Source organism: Rhineura floridana, chromosome 3 (assembly GCF_030035675.1).
Source record: "Rhineura floridana isolate rRhiFlo1 chromosome 3, rRhiFlo1.hap2, whole genome shotgun sequence".
Classification (NCBI taxonomy): domain Eukaryota; kingdom Metazoa; phylum Chordata; class Lepidosauria; order Squamata; family Rhineuridae; genus Rhineura; species Rhineura floridana.
In genome coordinates this window covers 202,807,874-202,825,756 of record NC_084482.1, presented here as the reverse complement: position 1 = coordinate 202,825,756, position 17,883 = coordinate 202,807,874, and the positions used below count along the sequence as shown (strand labels likewise).

Sequence of the window (17,883 nt, the reverse complement as noted above, 5' to 3'; positions counted from 1 at the left end):
GCAGCATGCGCCTGGCACCTCCATGTCTCGCTGGCAGTGTTGAAGGAAGCCATTCAGTTAGATCTCAGTCTGGTTTCTGGCCTGGTTATAGGATAGAAATAGCCTTGGTCACCTTGGTACATGACTTACACAAGGGAATGGATTAGGGTGTGTGGGGTGTCCAGATCACTTGGTAGCTTTCACAACTAGTTGAAACAATTTCAAGGCTTCTTTTTGTGCAGAGATATAATCTGGAAGGGGATGCAGATGGTACAGCAGTGTACTTCAACCTTGGGACATGGGTGTAGTCGTCCAGGGTCTTGGGGGCCTTAGACCCTTTGCTTTTTTGGGAGCAGGGTCCGAAGCATCCTGTGAGCCAATCAGCATGAATGGAATCTGTTAGCCTAACATCCTTTCTTGTCCTTTCCTGCTGATTGGCGCCAACGAGAGTGAAAGGAGGTGAGTCATCCACTGAGAAGTCCCTTCTCAGTAGCTACACTCTCACCTTTCATGCTTATTGGCTCTTAGAGATGTCTGTTGTTGTGGGAGAAGGCAATAACAAGGATCTCATTCTCAACTCAGCAGCCTAAAGGGGGGAGGGGTAGCTGTGACTAACACAAAGACTTCTGAACTTGCCACTACACGATCCCAGATGTCAGAATACGACTCCCATCAACCCCAGCCAGCTTAGCCAACGGCCAATGATAATGGAAGTTTTAGTACAAGAATCTCTGGGGATCCAAGGTTGAAGAACTGTGGTAGAGACATACAGCGTTACGCTGGCATAGGAAGATCACTGACATTTTTCTTTCTCTTTCTGATTATATAGAAGGATGCATACATGTGTTGCACCACACATAGTCCTTTTATTTATGTTTGTTCTTTATTAAATAGAAGTGTTTAAAAAAAAATATTAAAAAGACCCGTTGGACAGTTTGTAGATGGGGAGAGACAGCATCTGGTGCTCATTCTTCCCCAGGATAAATGAACTGAGCTCTGCTTCCAAGAGGAGCAGGATTAAAACAACACCACTTTATTAGTAAATTTTCAAGTATAACACAGCAACAAAAACGTACACCAGTCCCCTGTCCTTCCTCCCCACATCCCATAGAAAACCTCTATCCCTCCCTCTCCCAGGTTTAAGTTTGGAGGCGATGGGAAGGAGCACGTGGTCGATGAGAGGGTCCAACGATGGAGCAAGGATTGTGGGTAGGTAGAGAGAATATGGAGAAATACGAAGAATATGGACATAATATGGAGAAACCGATTGGTTCCCAATTGGAAAGGGTGTGAGACAGGGGTGTATTTTATCACCCTATTTGTTTAATTTATATGCAGAACATATCATACGGAAAGGGGGATTGGACCAAGATGAAGGGGGTGTGAAAATTGGAGGGAGAAATATCAGTAATTTAAGATATGCAGACAAAACCAGTAATGATTTGAAAGGAATGCTGTTGAAAGTTAAAGAGGAAAGCAAAAAGAGGTACAGCTGAATATCAGACAACTAAAGTGATGACAACAGAAGATCAAACTTTAAAGTTGACAATGACATTGAACTTGTCAAGGATTATCAAAACCTTGACACAATCATTAACCAAAAATGGAGACAATAGTCAAGAAATCAGAAGGCGGCTAGGACTGGGAGGGCAGCTATGAGAGAACTAGAAAAGGTCCTCAAATGCAAAGATGTATCACTGAACACCAAAGTCAGGATCATTCAGACCATGGTATTCCCGATTTCTATGGACGTGAAAGTTGGACAGTGAAAAAAGTGGACAAAAGAAAAATCAACTCATTTGAAATGTGTTGTTGGAGGAGAGCTTGGGCCATGAAAAAGACCAATAATTGGGTGGTAGAACAAATTAAACCAGAACTATCACTAGAAGCTAAAATGATGAAACTGAGGTTATCATACTTTGGGCACATCATGAGAAGACATGATTCACTAGAAAAGACAATAATGCTGGGAAAAACAGAAGGGAGTAGAAAAAGAGGAAGGCCAAACAAGAGATGGATTGATTCCATAAAGGCAGCCACAGACCTGAACAGGGTGGTTTACAAGAAATCATGTTGGATTTCGCTGATTGCTAGGGCCGCCATAAGTTGAAATCGACTTGAAGGCACATAAGAACAACAGAGAGAGAAGAAAATGTCCACTTCTTGCACTTAGTCTTCCAAGGGTTAAAAGATCCACGCTTTGGTTCCTAGAGGGGCCGGACAACTGAGAAGGGGGAAGATAATAGCGATGGGCTTCCTTTTCTGTTCCCCCGGAAGGGGAATAAACCCCCTGCGATTCCTTGGGGAGGAGGCGAGAGGGTTATGCACACAGAGACCCGAAGAAAAACATAAAAGGAGGAGAAACATAAAAGGGCCCCATTGGAGGTGATGTGGGGGGACCCTTTGGGTGATTAGGGGGAGGATTTGCTTTTTAGGGGGGGAAAGAGAAGACTCTTCAGCCGACTCCGCTCTCAGCATCGCAGGCAGGGGCTGGTCTCCCCAGTCCAGCTGCATGGTTTCTGCTGCAGGATGCTCTTTGAAGCGCCCCTTGGAGATCAGTTCAGTCTTTGTGACATTTGGGGGGGGCGAGAGGGCGCCTTGGGGTCGCCGAATCAGCTTTGTTTGGGAGAGGGGGGACAAGAGCTCCTGCATGTTTGAAAGGAGGAGTGGCCTTTTTCATTTCTTCCTCCTCCAATCCTCCCTCTCCAAAACTCCAGGGGACCGGGTTGATCTCCCGGAGGGCTTTAAAGAGGATGATTAATAAGCCCTCGAATAATCCAAATGTATTCACTAGACCAAAAACCTGCATTGTGTCGATTAGACGTGGAAGGGGGGGCAGGAATAGCTGTGCAGCTTTTGTGGACCTTTCTGAAGTTCCTTCTGACATAAGAGCATAAAAAAAGCCTGCTGGATCAGGCTAGTGGCCCATCTAGTCCAGCATCCAACCAGATGTCCGTGAGAGGCCAGCAAGCAGGAGGTGAATGCAAGAGCACTCTCCCCTCCTGCGGTTTCCAGCAACTGATATTTGGAAAAATACTGCCTTTGACTGTGAAGGTAGTGCATAGCCACTGATAGCCTTCTCCTCCTTGAACATTTCTGATCCTCTTTTAAAGCCATCCAAGTTGGTGGCCATCACTGGGGTTGAATTCTATAGTTAGGTGCTGTGTGATGAGGTACTTTGTTTTGTTTGGCCTAAATAATCCAACATTCATCTTCACTGAATGTCCATGAGTTCTTGTGTTATGAGAGAGGGAGAAAAACATTTCTCTATCAACTTTCTCCATTCCATGCATAATTTTAGACACTTCTGTCATGTCACCTCTTACTCGCCTTTTCTCTCAACTAAAAAGCCCCGAATGCTGCAACCTTTCCTCATAGGAGAGGATTGCAAAGAGCTTGAAAAGGAGCTCAGCAAACTGAGTGAATGGAAATGTAAAGTATGCATATTGGAGCAAAAAATCTTCAGTTCACATTTACACTCATGGGGTCTGAACTGGCTGTGGCTGAGGAGGAATGAGACCCTGGGGTCGTCATAGATAGCTCAATGAAGACGTCAGCCCCAATTAGTTGTGAAAAAGGCAAATTCAATGCTAGGAATCATTATGAAAGGTATTGAAGACAAAACTACTGATATCATATAATGTTGTTATATAATCTATGGTGCTGCTGAATTCGGAATTTTGTGTCCTCCAAAAGGATATTAGAGCTGGAAAGGGTTAAGAAAAAGGCAATCAAAATGACCAAGTGGATGGAGTGACTCCCCTATGAGGAAACGTTGCAGCATGTAGGACTTTTTAGTTCAGAAAAAAAAGGCGAGTCAGAGGCAACCTGATAGACGTTTATAAAATTATGCATGGCATGGAGAAAGTGAATAGAGAAAAGCTTTTCTCCCTCTCGTAACGCTTCAGTCTGTGGTCATCCAATGAAGCTGAATGTTGGAAGATTCAGGACAGGCAGTTCTTCACACAGCACTTAGTTAAACAATGGAATTTGCTCCTGTCATGAACTGCTGCTGCCAGTTCAGTTCCAGGACTCAGTTTCCCAAACCCAGGGCAATTGATCCTGGCAAGGCACAACCCTGTGCCTCCCCTTATTAGGGCTGAGTAAGCCAAGAACAACCCTGTAAGGTAGGTAGACTGCCACCACCCCTTAATCTGGTCACACACTCTGGGCCAAGGGGAAACCCAAAGTGCCAGAAATAGACCTGCCAAGAATTCCAACAGAGAAAAGCCAAACCACACTCCTTGTCTTGGAGCCTTCAGGCAAAATGCCCAAATATACAGTAGTCCATGGTCAATTGGCCAAGGTGCTGGATGCAGAGCCACACTACCCCTACAATGAACACACACAGGTAAATGAGAAGTAGCTGTATTAAATAAAATATGTGTGCACAAATATAGTAGCAAAATAGTCCTTAACTCCCACACCCCTGGGGACCAGGTAAAACACCGAGAGTTACAGACAAAAAATAACAACGCTATCTAGCCTAATCTATACTTACAAAGAGGTAAACAGTAACATAGCTTCATGGTTCCACATCTCCCTAGAGATGTGTAGCAGATGGTAAGATGGAACCCCACCTAGGTAGCATCAACAACCATAAGGCAACAGTGGGGAACAAAGGCTAAGGTTTGGATCCTATACTTATGGGAAAATGCCCAGCAACAGCCAGGAATTAATTAGCCAATCGGGGGGCTTTCTGATGATGAAACATTTCTGGAGTTTTTGCACCTAATGGTCACGCACTCCCCACCCTCCCAGGCCACTTGATCTTGAAGTACCAATCTCCACTGATAAGCAGGTGTTCTTACTTGCAGCCTAATTAACTGACTTCAGATGTGAAAACGGCAAACTCACGGCCTTCACAGAGGCCCCATTTCAAGCGAGATGTTTCCCCCACAATTCCTTGCCTCTGAGCTATTTTAGAAAACAAATTATTGACAATTCCCTTAAGAGGCAGTGATGGCCACCAACTTGGATGGCTTTAAAAGCCAATTAGACAAATTCATGGAGGAAATGGCTGTCAGCGGCTACTAGGCATGGTGGTCATGCTCTGCCTTCATAGGCAAAGGCAGCATGCCTTTGAATACCAGTTCCTGGAAACCGCAGGAGGGAGAGTGCTCTTTGCACTCAGGTCCTGCTGGTGGACCACATGCAGAGCCAAGACATCTGTTTTCACTACCAGAACTGAACTGAATTCACAGTCCTTTCTCATAACACTCCACTCTTCATTAGCTTTCTTTGTTTCAGCAGCTTCATTTAGGTGGGGAAAGTCATTTTGCTGTTTCTGCAATTTAACAATTGAGAAACAATTAAGAAATCTTTGCTAAAATACAACAAATTACCCACAGATATATTAGTAGATCCTGATCTATCTTCTACTCACCCTAATTTTTCACTTTGATGTGTATTATAGATTGTAGATATTGTAAATTAGATTGTACATAATGTGTATTAGATGATACAGATTATAAGGTGCTTTGTATCCAGTTCTATTTAAAATTGTTTTAGTTGCCCACTGAATTGCCCCAGACTATTAGCTATCTCCATATTTCATGTGGAGGGTTCATGACAGAGCCTTTTCACATCCCCTGGAGGTTGGTAAAAGAGACCTACCTGCACAGCTGGACCTGGGTCACAAAGTGGAGGATAAAATTTATGGAAGTGAGCAGGGTGGTGGGGGACCAAGATAACCTAGACTGAATTGTGGGCACAGGAGAGACTTTCCCAAGCATCGACTGGAAGGAGGTTGGAAATACATTGAGGGTCTAAATCTGGCCCTCCTGATGTTTGCAGAATTACAGCTCCCATCATCCCTGGCATCACCCATGTTTGCTGGAGCTGATGGGAGTTGTAGTTCAGCAACATCGGGAGGGCCATAGGTTCCCCACACCTGGTGTAAATGTTAGGCCGTTTCTAATCAGACCCTTTGAAGCAAATGGGACATGAAGGATAACAACGTAGGAAAATGAAATATTAATAATTTATTAATTTCCTTCTACGCAATCATCTGAAGGTGATGTACAATAAAAAAGAAAAAGAAACCACTTAAACATGCAAAAATCAGCAGATACATCTAAAACAGAGCCAAATAGACACGCATGGCAAAGAGCCATTTGCCCATTTATCACTCCTGAGAAACATGAGGCAGCTTATAATGATAAGAGCCATGAAACTCAAGCAAGTAAAAAGAATAACAGTCTTCCTATCACGTCTTCTCTCCCCTCCCCTGACCCTGGAATGATGTATCAGGGCTGGTTCTAAAGGGCAGCCAGGTGGGGTACTGGCCAAGGGCACATGGGGCCCCTGCACTCCCCTTCCACAATCCACGGCAGGATCGCTGCCGCGGATAGCAGGGCAGGAGCTTCAGAGCCGCCTACCATTCCCCCGCTTCACCTACCTTTCTCTCTGCTGTTTTTTGCATTGCCATCAATCAAGATGGCAGCCGCAGTTTCCCTAAGGCGTTGAAGCCTCTGCCGCCATCTTGGTTGATGGCAGCCATGTGCACGTGTAGCACACATGCGTGCCACCAACTAAGATGGCGACAGAGGCTTTAGCCCCTTAGGGAAACCTCAGCCGCCATCTTCATTGATGGCAAACCTGCGCGTGCACTGCGCACAGCCAAAAAAACAGCACAGAGAAAGGTAAGTAGAGTGGGGGAATGGTGGGCAGCTTGGGATCTCCCGCCCTGCGATCCACAGTACCAATCCTGCCGCGAATTGCAGAAGGGGAATGCCGGGTCCCGGGGCAGGCTGGTGCCGAAGGGCCCCAGCATGCCTGGGGCCGGCCCTGGATCTCATCTCTTTTTACATCAGGGGTGGGGAATCTGTAGTTCCGAGCAGCCCAAGCCCGCCTGACTAATGGTCAGGGATGGTGAGAGTCATACTGTAGTTCACTGTTACACTCCCATTACAGCTTGAGTTCTGGGCTCTGCTGAAGGAGGAGACTGAAATAGTTTGAAATACCTCTTTTGCACCTATGCACAGATTCAAGAGTTCTTCACGTGTCCCTTAAGCCTAAGGCTGTACAGAGTCCTTGTATGAGGCAATCGCAATTGCCTGGACTTGTGCTGCGCCTCAGCAGTAAATCTAATATGGGCAGACTTTAACAGGAAACTCCCACCAGAAATCTCTCAGGACTAGAGAGAAATCAGAATAAAAAAACAGAGTTGAACAGTGGAAGGAGCTTAGGCTTTTTATTGACTACACATTTCTGTATGAGTATGTATGAGCATACTTAGTCTGGTCAAAACATATATAAAAGAATGACAGTTTAAAGCTCACCCAAAGGGGCTCGGAAGAAAACTCAGCAATTAGGCAAACTGACAGCAGCATGACTTGTGCATTAGACTGGTAAACAACTGCATTTGTGATCTCTCTTTATAGTCTCCCATCTCTAGATCATCTGATCTGCAACATCATCTTACTGTTCCCACAATCTTTTCTCACAAATTCATTCCCTCAAATTTGTCATAAACATTCTCATGGGACAGTTTTACCTTTGATTGTTCTCATAGCCATTCCATTTTATAAACTTCCTCATAGATATTCCCAGAGATGTGTATCAATTCATAGGTGAGGTGGTCAGGTCACTGCCCAGACTTCCTGGAGGGGGAGAATGGGTACAGGAACGCTTGTATTTTTAAAATGCATTTTCTCCAACTCTGAAGGGGGGCAAACTTATAACTCTATAACCTTATATAAAACATACATTATTTAAATGGGCCTACTACAGGATATAAATATGACATATCAGAGATGGGCTGAGAGAGGTTAGGATTCCTAGCCCCTATAGAATCATCCATACAAAACTTCCCTCAGGTTGGTGCAAAGGTCAGAAAACCTCAGTTGTTCCCTCAAAATCCCTCCCAGGTCAAATCCAGTGATCAGATGAATGCAGAAGCCTCAAGCACCATTGCCTTGCCTGTAGATTTTATTTATTTCTTTAAACACATTTATAAATCGCTTCATATTTCAAAAATTTCTAATATTTGTACAGTGTACAGTCTAAAAAACCAAGAATATATCATGGAAACAAGAACAAATACAATCTAAAACCAATAAAACAACAACATAAAAAACTATAAAAGCAAATAAAACAGAGAATCAGGATTTAAGCATGTAAAACAGGATTCAGTCTTATGGGTCAGGAAAAGCCTGGGCAAAAGAGAAGTCTTCGCAAGACATCTGAAGCGACTTCATGTATGGCAGAGGGAAGGGCATTCCGCAGTAGAGGAGCCACAGCAGAAAGCGGCTGATATTCTGTAGGGTGCAGTGCCATGAGTAGAATTTCCACAGATGATCGAAGTGATCTTACAGGTCGATACAGAGACAGACGGTCTTTTAGGTAACTTGCTCCCAAGTGCTCCTGAATTGTTCAGGGTTTTCTGTTCTAACAACAAGACTTAGAACATGGCTCAGCAGCTGATCATCCAGTGTGGTTCCCTCAGTACAGGAGTAATGTATGCACATGCAGGTGCTCCCAACTCAGCAGCCTGGCCACACCATTCTGCACTAGCTGCAGGTTCCAGACCAATCCCAAGGGAAGCCCCACGTGCAGTGCCTTGCAGTAGTCCAGTTGTGAGGTTACCAACCTATCAATCACAGTGGAAAAAAGTGTAGTTGGCATAACAACCTAAGCTGATAACAGGGGCTCCTTGCCACAGAGTTCACGTGAGTCTCTAGTGACAGATGAATCTAGGAGTATCCACAAACTGCACATCTGTTCCTTCAGAGGGAGTGCAATCCCGTCCAGAGGTATACGTAGTCTCCTGGGTATTTACTGGTGAGGAATTCCCCTTACAGTACAGAACACCAGTGTGCATCACAGCCTTCGCATCTGACCATCTACTTTTTTGACTGCAGCCAGATTGAAATACAACTACAGAAGAAAGAGTTTTATCCTGGTTTATCTTTGTCTTCTCTCACAAGCTGTGTTTTACCCTTTTTCTGTATATAATCTTGTGGAAATTACCCCCTTTATATCAAAGCAGGGGAAAATCCACATAGTGCTGAGGCTACTGAAATCAAGGGGGAAATGGAGCAGAAAGGAATTCATGTTGTCAGAGATGGGAGCATATTTGAAAGGTGTCGTGTTTCAGCAGGGTATACAGAAAGTAAATGGAAAAACCTTGGAGATGCTGAGAACAGAGCTAATTGTGTTTGTTCTCTGATGTGATCCTCTTTCTGATGTGAACTCATAATAGGATGTTCTTTTTCTCCCCAGATAATAGCTAAGACACTAGGGAGCCATTTGTGAAATCATCGGAAAGAACTAAGAATGAAGTGGGAAAAGAGGCATTTTGAATTTAATTTCTCGGGATGCCGGCATCCATGAACTCCCTAATGGAGATGATTGTGAAGGAAAAAGACAGAAAAGTTTCCAGTGTATGTGAAAATATTCAATGACCAACTGGTACTAAATAGACATTGCAGAACCCAAACGGGAGAATCCTCATAAATGCATGGGATGTCTAAAGACCAATGGAAAATTTAAATTTAAATTACGTCAAAGAATCCACATAGAACGTGGCAAGAGCTTCGTCAAAGAGAAATACAGGAGAAATCATATGAGTGCTTTGTGTGTAGAAAGGGTTCCAGTCGGCATGGCACTTTTGCATGAAAAAACCCACACAGGGAAGAAACCATATAAATGCTTGGTATGTCAAAAAAACATGGGAGAAGCCTTAGAAATGCATGGAGTGTGGAAAGAGCTTCAGCTGGAGTACAAGCCTCACTATACATCAAAGAACTCAAATTGGTGAGAAGCCCTATATGTATAGAATGCGGAAAGGCATATAACTGCACAGACTGTGGAAAGAGTTTTAGATGTAGTGGTACCCTTGCCTTACATTTGAGAATGCACTCGGAGAAACCACATGAATGCTTAGTGTGTGGAAAGAGCCTCAGTCAGAGGGCACATCTTAATACACACCAAAGAACCCATACAGGGGAGAAACCATATAAATGCATAGTGTGTGGAAAGAGCTTCAGTCAGAGTGGACATCTTAATATACATCTAAGAACCCACACGGGTGAGAAACCATATAAATGTATGGAATGTGGAAAGAGTTTCAGTGATAATGGAAGTGTAACTAAACATCAAAGAACCCACACAGGTGAGAAGCCATATAAATGCATGGTGTGTGGAAAGAGCTTCAGTATCAGTGGAAGTCTTAATACACATTTAAGAACCCACACGGGTGAGAAACCATATAAATGCATAGAGTGTGGAAAGAGCTTCAGTCAGACTGGATATCTTAATATGCATCTAAGAACCCACATGGGTGAGAAGCCTTATCAATGTATGGAATGTGGAATGAGCTTCAGTCAGAGTGGAAATCTTAATACACACCTAAGAACCCACACAGGTGAGAAACCATATAAATGCATAGAGTGTGGAAAGAGCTTCAGTGATAGGGGAAGTCTAACTAAGCATCAAAGAATCCACACAGGTGAGAAGCCCTTTCAATGCATGGAATGTGGAAAGAGCTTCAGTGAGAGTGGAAAACTAACTAAACATCAAAGAACCCACACAGGTGAGAAGCCATATAAATGTATAGAATATGGACAAAAGTTCAGTCAGAGTAGCCATCTTAATACTCATCTAAGAAGCCACATGGGTGAGAAGCCCTATCAATGTATGGAATGTGGAAAGAGCTTCAGTCAGAGTGGACATCTTCATATACATCTAAGAACCCACATGGGTGAGAAACCATATAAATGCATGGTGTGTGGAAAGAGCTTCAGTATCATTGGAAGTCTTAATACACATCTAAGAACCCACACGGGTGAGAAACCATATAAATGTATGGAATGTGGAAAGAGCTTCAGTCAGAGTGAAAGTCTAACTAAACATCAAAGAACGCACACAGGTGAGAAGCCACATAAATGCATGGTGTGTGGAAAGAGCTTCAGTATCAGTGGAAGTCTTAATACACATCTAAGAACCCACACAGGTGAGAAACCATATAAATGTATGGAATGTGGAAAGAGCTTCAGTGATAGTGGAAGTCTAACTAAACATCAAAGAACCCACACAGGTGAGAAGCCATATAAATGCATGGTGTGTGGAAAGAGCTTCAGTCGGAGTGGACATATTAATACACATCTAAGAATCCACACAGGTGAGAAGCCCTTTCAATGCATGGAATGTGGAAAGAGCTTCAGTGAGAGTGGAAAACTAACTAAACATCAAAGAACCCACACAGGTGAGAAGCCATATAAATGTATAGAATGTGGACAAAAGTTCAGTCAGAGTAGCCATCTTAATACTCATCTAAGAAGCCACATGGGTGAGAAGCCCTATGAATGTATAGAATGTGGAAAGAGCTTCAGTCAGAGTGGACATCTTCATATACATCTAAGAACCCACACGGGTGAGAAACCATATAAATGCATGGTGTGTGGAAAGAGCTTCAGTCAGATTGTACATCTTAATATGCATCTAAGAAGCCACACAGGTGAGAAGCCATATAAATGTATGGAATGTGGAAAGAGCTTCAGTGATAGTGGAAGTCTAACTAAACATCAAAGAACCCATACAGGGGAGAAACCATATAAATGCATAGTGTGTGGAAAGAGCTTCAGTACCAGTGGAAGTCTTAATACACATCTAAGAACCCACACAGGTGAGAAACCATATAAATGCATAGAGTGTGGAAAGAGCTTCAGTGATAGGGGAAGTCTAACTAAACATCAAAGAATCCACACAGGTGAGAAGCCCTATCAATGCATGGAATGTGGAAAGAGCTTCAGAGAGAGTGGAAAACTAACTAAACATCAAAGAACCCACACAGGTGAGAAGCCATATAAGTGTATGGAATTTGGAAAAAAGTTCAATCAGATTGGCCATCTAAATACTCATCTAAGAAGCCACATGGGTGAGAAGCCCTATCAATGTATGGAATGTGGAAAGAGCTTCAGTCAGAGTGGACATCTTCATATACATCTAAGAACCCACACAGGTGAGAAGTTATAAATATGCATAGAGCGTGGAAATAGCTTCAGTCGGAGTGGACATCTTAATAGACATTTAAGAACCCTCCTAAAGGAGAAAATATTTGAATGCCTGGTGTGTGGAAAGAGGAGCGAAAATCAGAGCTTCAGTCAGAGTGAAAATCTTAATAAACATCAAAATTCCTACAAAGGGGAGAAACAATATAAATGCAGAGAGCGTGGAAAGAGTTTAGGTCAGACTGGAGACATTACATCAAAGAACCCACACAGGTGAGAAGTCATATAAATGCATGGAATGTGGAAAGAGCTTCACCTGGAGTGCAGCCCTTAATAAACATCAAACAACCCACACAGGAGAAACCATATAAATGCATACAGAGCTTCAGAGAGAGTGGAGCCTCTGCTTTACATCAAAGAATCCACACAAGATAAATCATATGAATGCTTCGTGTCTACTAAGAGCTTTACTCAGTATTCAAGCTGTAATTCACATGAAACAACTCACATGGACAAAATCATAAATGTATGAGGAACTGATACAGCTTCTTAATATTTTGGTGGAACTATATCAATATATGGAGTATATATATCAATATAGGAGTAATGTTCTTTGTTGTTATGTGCCTTCATGTCGATTACAACTTATGGCGACCCTATGAATCAGTGACCTCCAAGAGCATCTGTCATGAACCACCCTGTTCAGATCTTGTAAGTTCAGGTCTGTGGCTTCCTTTATGGAATCAATCCATCTCTTGTTTGGCCTTCCTCTTTTTCTACTCCCTTCTGTTTTTTCCAGCATTATTGTCTTTTCTAGTGAATCAGGTCTTCTCATGATGTGTCCAAAGTATGTTCTTACTCCTATAAACTATATAAACTACATCTGGGATCAGAGGCACCATTCCTGAGAATATCAGTCCCTGGGGAGTAACATCATGAGGGAGCTATTGCCCTCATGTCGTGTTTGTGGGCTCCCACTAGGCAAGGGCTAGGAAGCCTTCAGACTTGCAAGATCTTGTTAACCAGAGGACAAGCATTATTATCTGGGAGTACACTCCCTCTGAATCAACAGGGCTTCCATGCAGTGCATTCAAGACTGGGATGCTCCTCTCCTTCTTAATAATACTTCATATTTATACCATGTTTTTAAGGTTTTCAAACTTCACATGCATTATCTAGCCCTGATCCTTACAACAGCCCTGTAAAACAATATATGGAGTGTAGAAAAAGCTTCAGTCAACTTCCAGACCTGATTTGTTGTTAACAGACCACTCACAGAAGAGAAACCGTTTCAGTACTTGGAGATCTTACTAGCATCAGTGAACCATACAGATGTTTACTCAGTGTCTAAAGCTGCTTTGAGAAACCAGGTTTAAGACTCTGGTCTTCTGATTTTTCACAAAGCCAGATATTCTACACTAATCCACCTGGGGAATATTCTTTCCAGTGGAGACAGTCAGCAGGCACTAGATTTGCTTTTCGGAGCATAGCTGTGATTATTTTGATAGGGAAGTCTAGGCTCCTAAGATGCACAGTCTATGGTACCTTTCTTCGAAAGACCACTCATTCTTCCAAGGGCCTTTTCAGCAGTGCAGGGGGACTGCCCATTCACTGGGCAATGATTATTGGGGAGGATTAGGAGGGGAGGATAAGAATAATGGAAAGGAAGGAGTCAGGTTTTTATCCTGCCAATGTGACAGCAACTTTAATGGTTCACAGGTGGAGGCCAGTGGTATTGTGTCCTCAGTAGGGCAATTTCTTTCATCTGTGTAAACTGGGAGCTTCCACAGCACAGGGGTTGAATACTTATGCAAGCAACATGTTTCAGCTTTTTATGTTTCTTACAAACCTTTCCCAACATAAAATCAATGTCACCTTACAGTAATTGATTTTGAGCTTCAGTGTTTCAAAATAAAATACCATACAGAACAAAATTACAGTGTACCATTTAATTCAGTAATATGAGGGTATTGGTCAGGAATCATAGAATCATAGAACAGTAGAGTTGGAAGGGGCCTATAAGGCCATCAAGTCCAACCCCCTGCTCAATGCAGGAATCCAAATCAAAACATTCCCAAAAGATGGGTGTCCAGCTGCCTCTTGAATGCCTCCAGTGTTGGAGAGCCCACTACCTCTCTAGGTAATTAGTTCCATTGTCGTATGGCTCTAACAGTTAGGAAGTTTTTCCTGATGTCTAGTTGAAATCTGGCTTCCTGCAACTTGAGCCCATTATTCCGTGTCCTGCACTCTGGGACGATCGAGAAGAGATCCTGGCCCTCCTCTATGTGACAACCGTTCATGTACTTGAAGAGTGCTATCATATCTCCCCTCAGTCTTCTCTTCTCCAGGCTAAACATCCCCAGTTCTTTCAGTGTCTTCTCATAGGGCTTTGTTTCCACTCCCCTGATCATCCTTGTTGCCCTCCTCTGAACCTGTTCATTTGTCTGCATCCTTCTTGAAGTGTGGAGACCAGAACTGTACGCAGTATTCAAGATGAGGCCTTACCAGTGCTGAACAGAGGGGAACTAGTACTTCACACGATTTGGAAACTATACTTCTGTTAATGCAGCCTAATATAGCATTTGCCTTTTTTGCAGCCACATCACACTGTTGGCTCATATTCAGCTTGTGATCAATGACAATTCCAAGATCCTTTTCACATGTCGTATTGCTGAGCCAAGTATCCCCCATCTTATAACTGTGCATTTGGTTTCTTTTTCCTAAGTGTAGAACTATGCATTTATCCCTGTTGAATTTCATTCTGTTGTTTTCAGCGCAATGTTCTAGCCTATCAAGGTCCCTTTGAATTTACTTTCTGTCTTCCACGGTATTAGCTATGCCCCCCAATTTTGTATCATCTGCAAATTTGATAAGCATGCTCTGTACCTCCTCATCCAAGTCGTTAGTAAAAATGTTGAAGAGCTCTGGGGCCAGGACCAAGCCCTGTGGTACCCCACTTGTTACGTCCACCCAGTTTGAGAAGGAACCATTGATAAGCACTCTTTGAGTACGATTCTGGAGCCAACTGTGGATCCACCTGATAGTTGTTCCATCCAGCCCACATTTAGCTAGCTTGCTAATCAGAATATCATGGGGCCCTTTGTCAAAAGCTTTGCTGAAGTCAACATATATTATGTCCACAGCATTCCCACAATCTACAAGGGAGGTTACCCAATCAAAAAATGAGATAAGATTAGTTTGGCAGGATTTGTTCTTCATAAATCTATGTTGGCTCCTAGTAATCACTGCATTGCTTTCAAGGTGCTTACAGATTGTCTGCTTTATAAAATGCTCCAGAGTTTTTCCAGGGATTGATGTTAGGCTGACTGGTCTGTAGTTCCCTGGTTCCTCCTTCTTGCCCTTTTTGAAGATAGGGACAACATTAGCTCTCCTCCAGTTATCTGGCACTTCACCAGTCCTCCATGATTTCGCAAAGATAATAGACAGCGGTTCTAAGAGTTCTTCAGCCAGTTCCTTCAATACTCTAGGATGCAGTTTATCGGGCTGTGGAGATTTGAACTCATTCAAAGTGATTAGGTATTCCTTGACCATTTGTCTATCAATCTCAAGCTCCAATCCTGCCCCTTCTACATCATGTTTCCCGGGAGGGTCATAGACCCTTTTTTGGGAGAAGACTGAGCCAAAGTAGGAATTGAGCACTTCTGCCTTTTCTTTGTCATCTGTTATCATTTTGCCATTCTCATTGAGTAGCTGTGCCACCATTTCTTTTCTCTGTCTTTTACTATGGACATACCTGAAGAAAGCTTTTTTGTTGCTTTTAGCATCCCTCGCTAGCCTCAGCTCATTCTCAGCTTTCGCCTTCCTTTTTTTTTTTTCAATAATTTTTATTCAGATTTTCATAAAACATACAAGACGAAATCATAAAACATTCAAAGACAAAAAACAAAATCAAAAATATGACTTCCGGGAAGGGTGACTTAGCCTGTGCCTGCTTTTGAGACGGGCTCCTGCCTCAAAAGAAGCTTATTCAGATATATCAGTCAGATTTTTTTTTTTTTTGACTGATTAAACTTCTCCCGGGTAGGGAGAAACGAAGAGATTAACCTCAAAGCCTATTTTTGTTGGGACGACCAGATCTCATTAATTTATGGGACGAGGTCCAGCCGACGAAGGTGGGACGGATTTTCAACAACAAGCTCTATCTGATAAAGCGAACGTTCATCTTATCTTCTAAGAGAGAACGCACTAACAGGCAAGCACCCTTCTTTCTATATTTTTCTTTTACTTGACTTAAATTGTTGCTGTTTAAAAGAGATTTGCCAGATTGATCGGTTTTTGACATCTCACTGGGGAGCCATAACTTCTCTCTGCTACTCACTAATTAATAGCTTATCTCTGTTTTTGTTGCAAAAAGCTGTCCTGGATTTGCATTCTAAAGATATACACAGAAGAGGGATTTCTATTCCAGATTTTTATTTTGAAGAATATTATATTGTCTGAGACTACTCTCTTTTTGGTCTATTTTATTTTGACGAATCTGTTTCCTGACGACCGCCATTAATTGTTTCGATCCTGGGAACTGCATTTTGTTTACTTAAGCATGGAGAGATAAGGCTGTCTGCTCTGTTTATACTGTGATGTCACCAAGTTTGGAGTATTAACCCAATTGTTGCTGAAATAAGAAGTGGTTTTCCTATATTTTTCTTTTAAAATGGCAATTAAGAAAGTGGCTGAGAATCTGGAAATAACCATGTTTCAGAAAATAATGGATGAGATTGAGATAACGAAACAAAACCTGCGACAGGGTTGTAAGGAGCTGAAAATTGAATTGAGTAAAATGAAGCAGGAGATTAAAGATATAGGGGTCCCTGTGAGAGAGGTGACCCTGGAAGGGGTCCCTGTGAGAGAGGAGACCCCGGAGATTGGAACAAACGTGGAACAGGAAAAAGATTTGGAGTCTATGGACTTTAGAAACAAAATCTATTGTTTGGAGACACAGGAGATTAAAGACATAGGGGTCCTTGTGAGAGAGGAGACCCTGGAGACTGGAACAGGGGTCCCTGTGAGAGAGGAGACCCTGGAGACTGGAACAGGGGTCCCTGTGAGAGAGGAGATCCCGGAGATTGGAACAAACGTGGAACAGGAACAAGATTTGGAGTCTATGGACTTTAGAAATAAAATCTATTGTTTGGAACTCAATGTTATCTCTGAAGAAATTAATGAAGATTCTAGAGATAAAGTTATCAATGGCATGGATAATCTTCTGGACTGGATTGATGTGATGGAGCCCAATATAGAGAAAATCTATGGAATTAACTGCAGCCATGTGACAATGGAAAAACTTTCAAGAGATGACCCAGTGTATTTTGAAAAAAAGAACAGAGATATGATTTTACAGCAGTATTTCAGCAACCTATTCAGAATGGATGGCAAGAAAATATTTGGGATAGAGGTAATTCCCATCAGACTCTTACTATATGACTATGGCTTTGACAGCAAGATTATTATGGAATACTGATAATGGAAGATTGGATACTGAAATTACTGGACTTAACAAGACTACTGAAGATGGAAGATGGAAAATGGAACTAATAGGGATAATAGAACAATGGCTACTGAAATTACTGAACTTAACAGATTCTGATGTGATGGATTAATTGAAATGTTTATTTTGACTATGGTTATGACAATAAGATTATCATAATTAGTAATGAGATGGATTAATCGATATGCTTATCTGGAAAAAAAAATTGATAGATATATTTCTTAAAGAATTGAAACCTCTCTTTGACTTTTTGTGGAAAGAATAAAGTAATGTTTATGAGATTTGATGATTAAGTAAGATAACTACTGGAGGAAAGTGATTTTATAATATGACTTAAGAGACAGGATTGTTATATATTATAGACTTATAACTGATTTGATCTTTGACAAATGGGAAGTCAATATTTTACTCTTTATTTTTTACTTTTGTTTTTTTTTTTTTTTT

General features: G+C 42.2%; 1 protein-coding gene across 1 annotated transcript; it reads left to right on the top strand.

Annotated features, from left to right (window-relative positions):
* Positions 1 to 2,256: 2,256 nt before the first annotated feature.
* LOC133382422 (zinc finger protein 721-like) lies at positions 2,257 to 13,808 on the top strand. Its single transcript, XM_061622129.1, has 2 exons — positions 2,257 to 2,364; positions 9,205 to 13,808. The coding sequence occupies exon 2, from the start codon at positions 9,631 to 9,633 to the stop codon at positions 11,956 to 11,958; it is 2,328 nt and encodes a 775-aa protein (XP_061478113.1). The 5' UTR covers positions 2,257 to 2,364; positions 9,205 to 9,630; the 3' UTR covers positions 11,959 to 13,808.
* Positions 13,809 to 17,883: the final 4,075 nt, after the last annotated feature.

What these genes read in the sequence shown, in the direction of transcription:
- LOC133382422 (XM_061622129.1), top strand. Translation starts at nt 9,631, where the DNA reads ATGCTTGGTATGTCAAAAAAACATGGGAGAAGCCTTAGAAATGCATGG.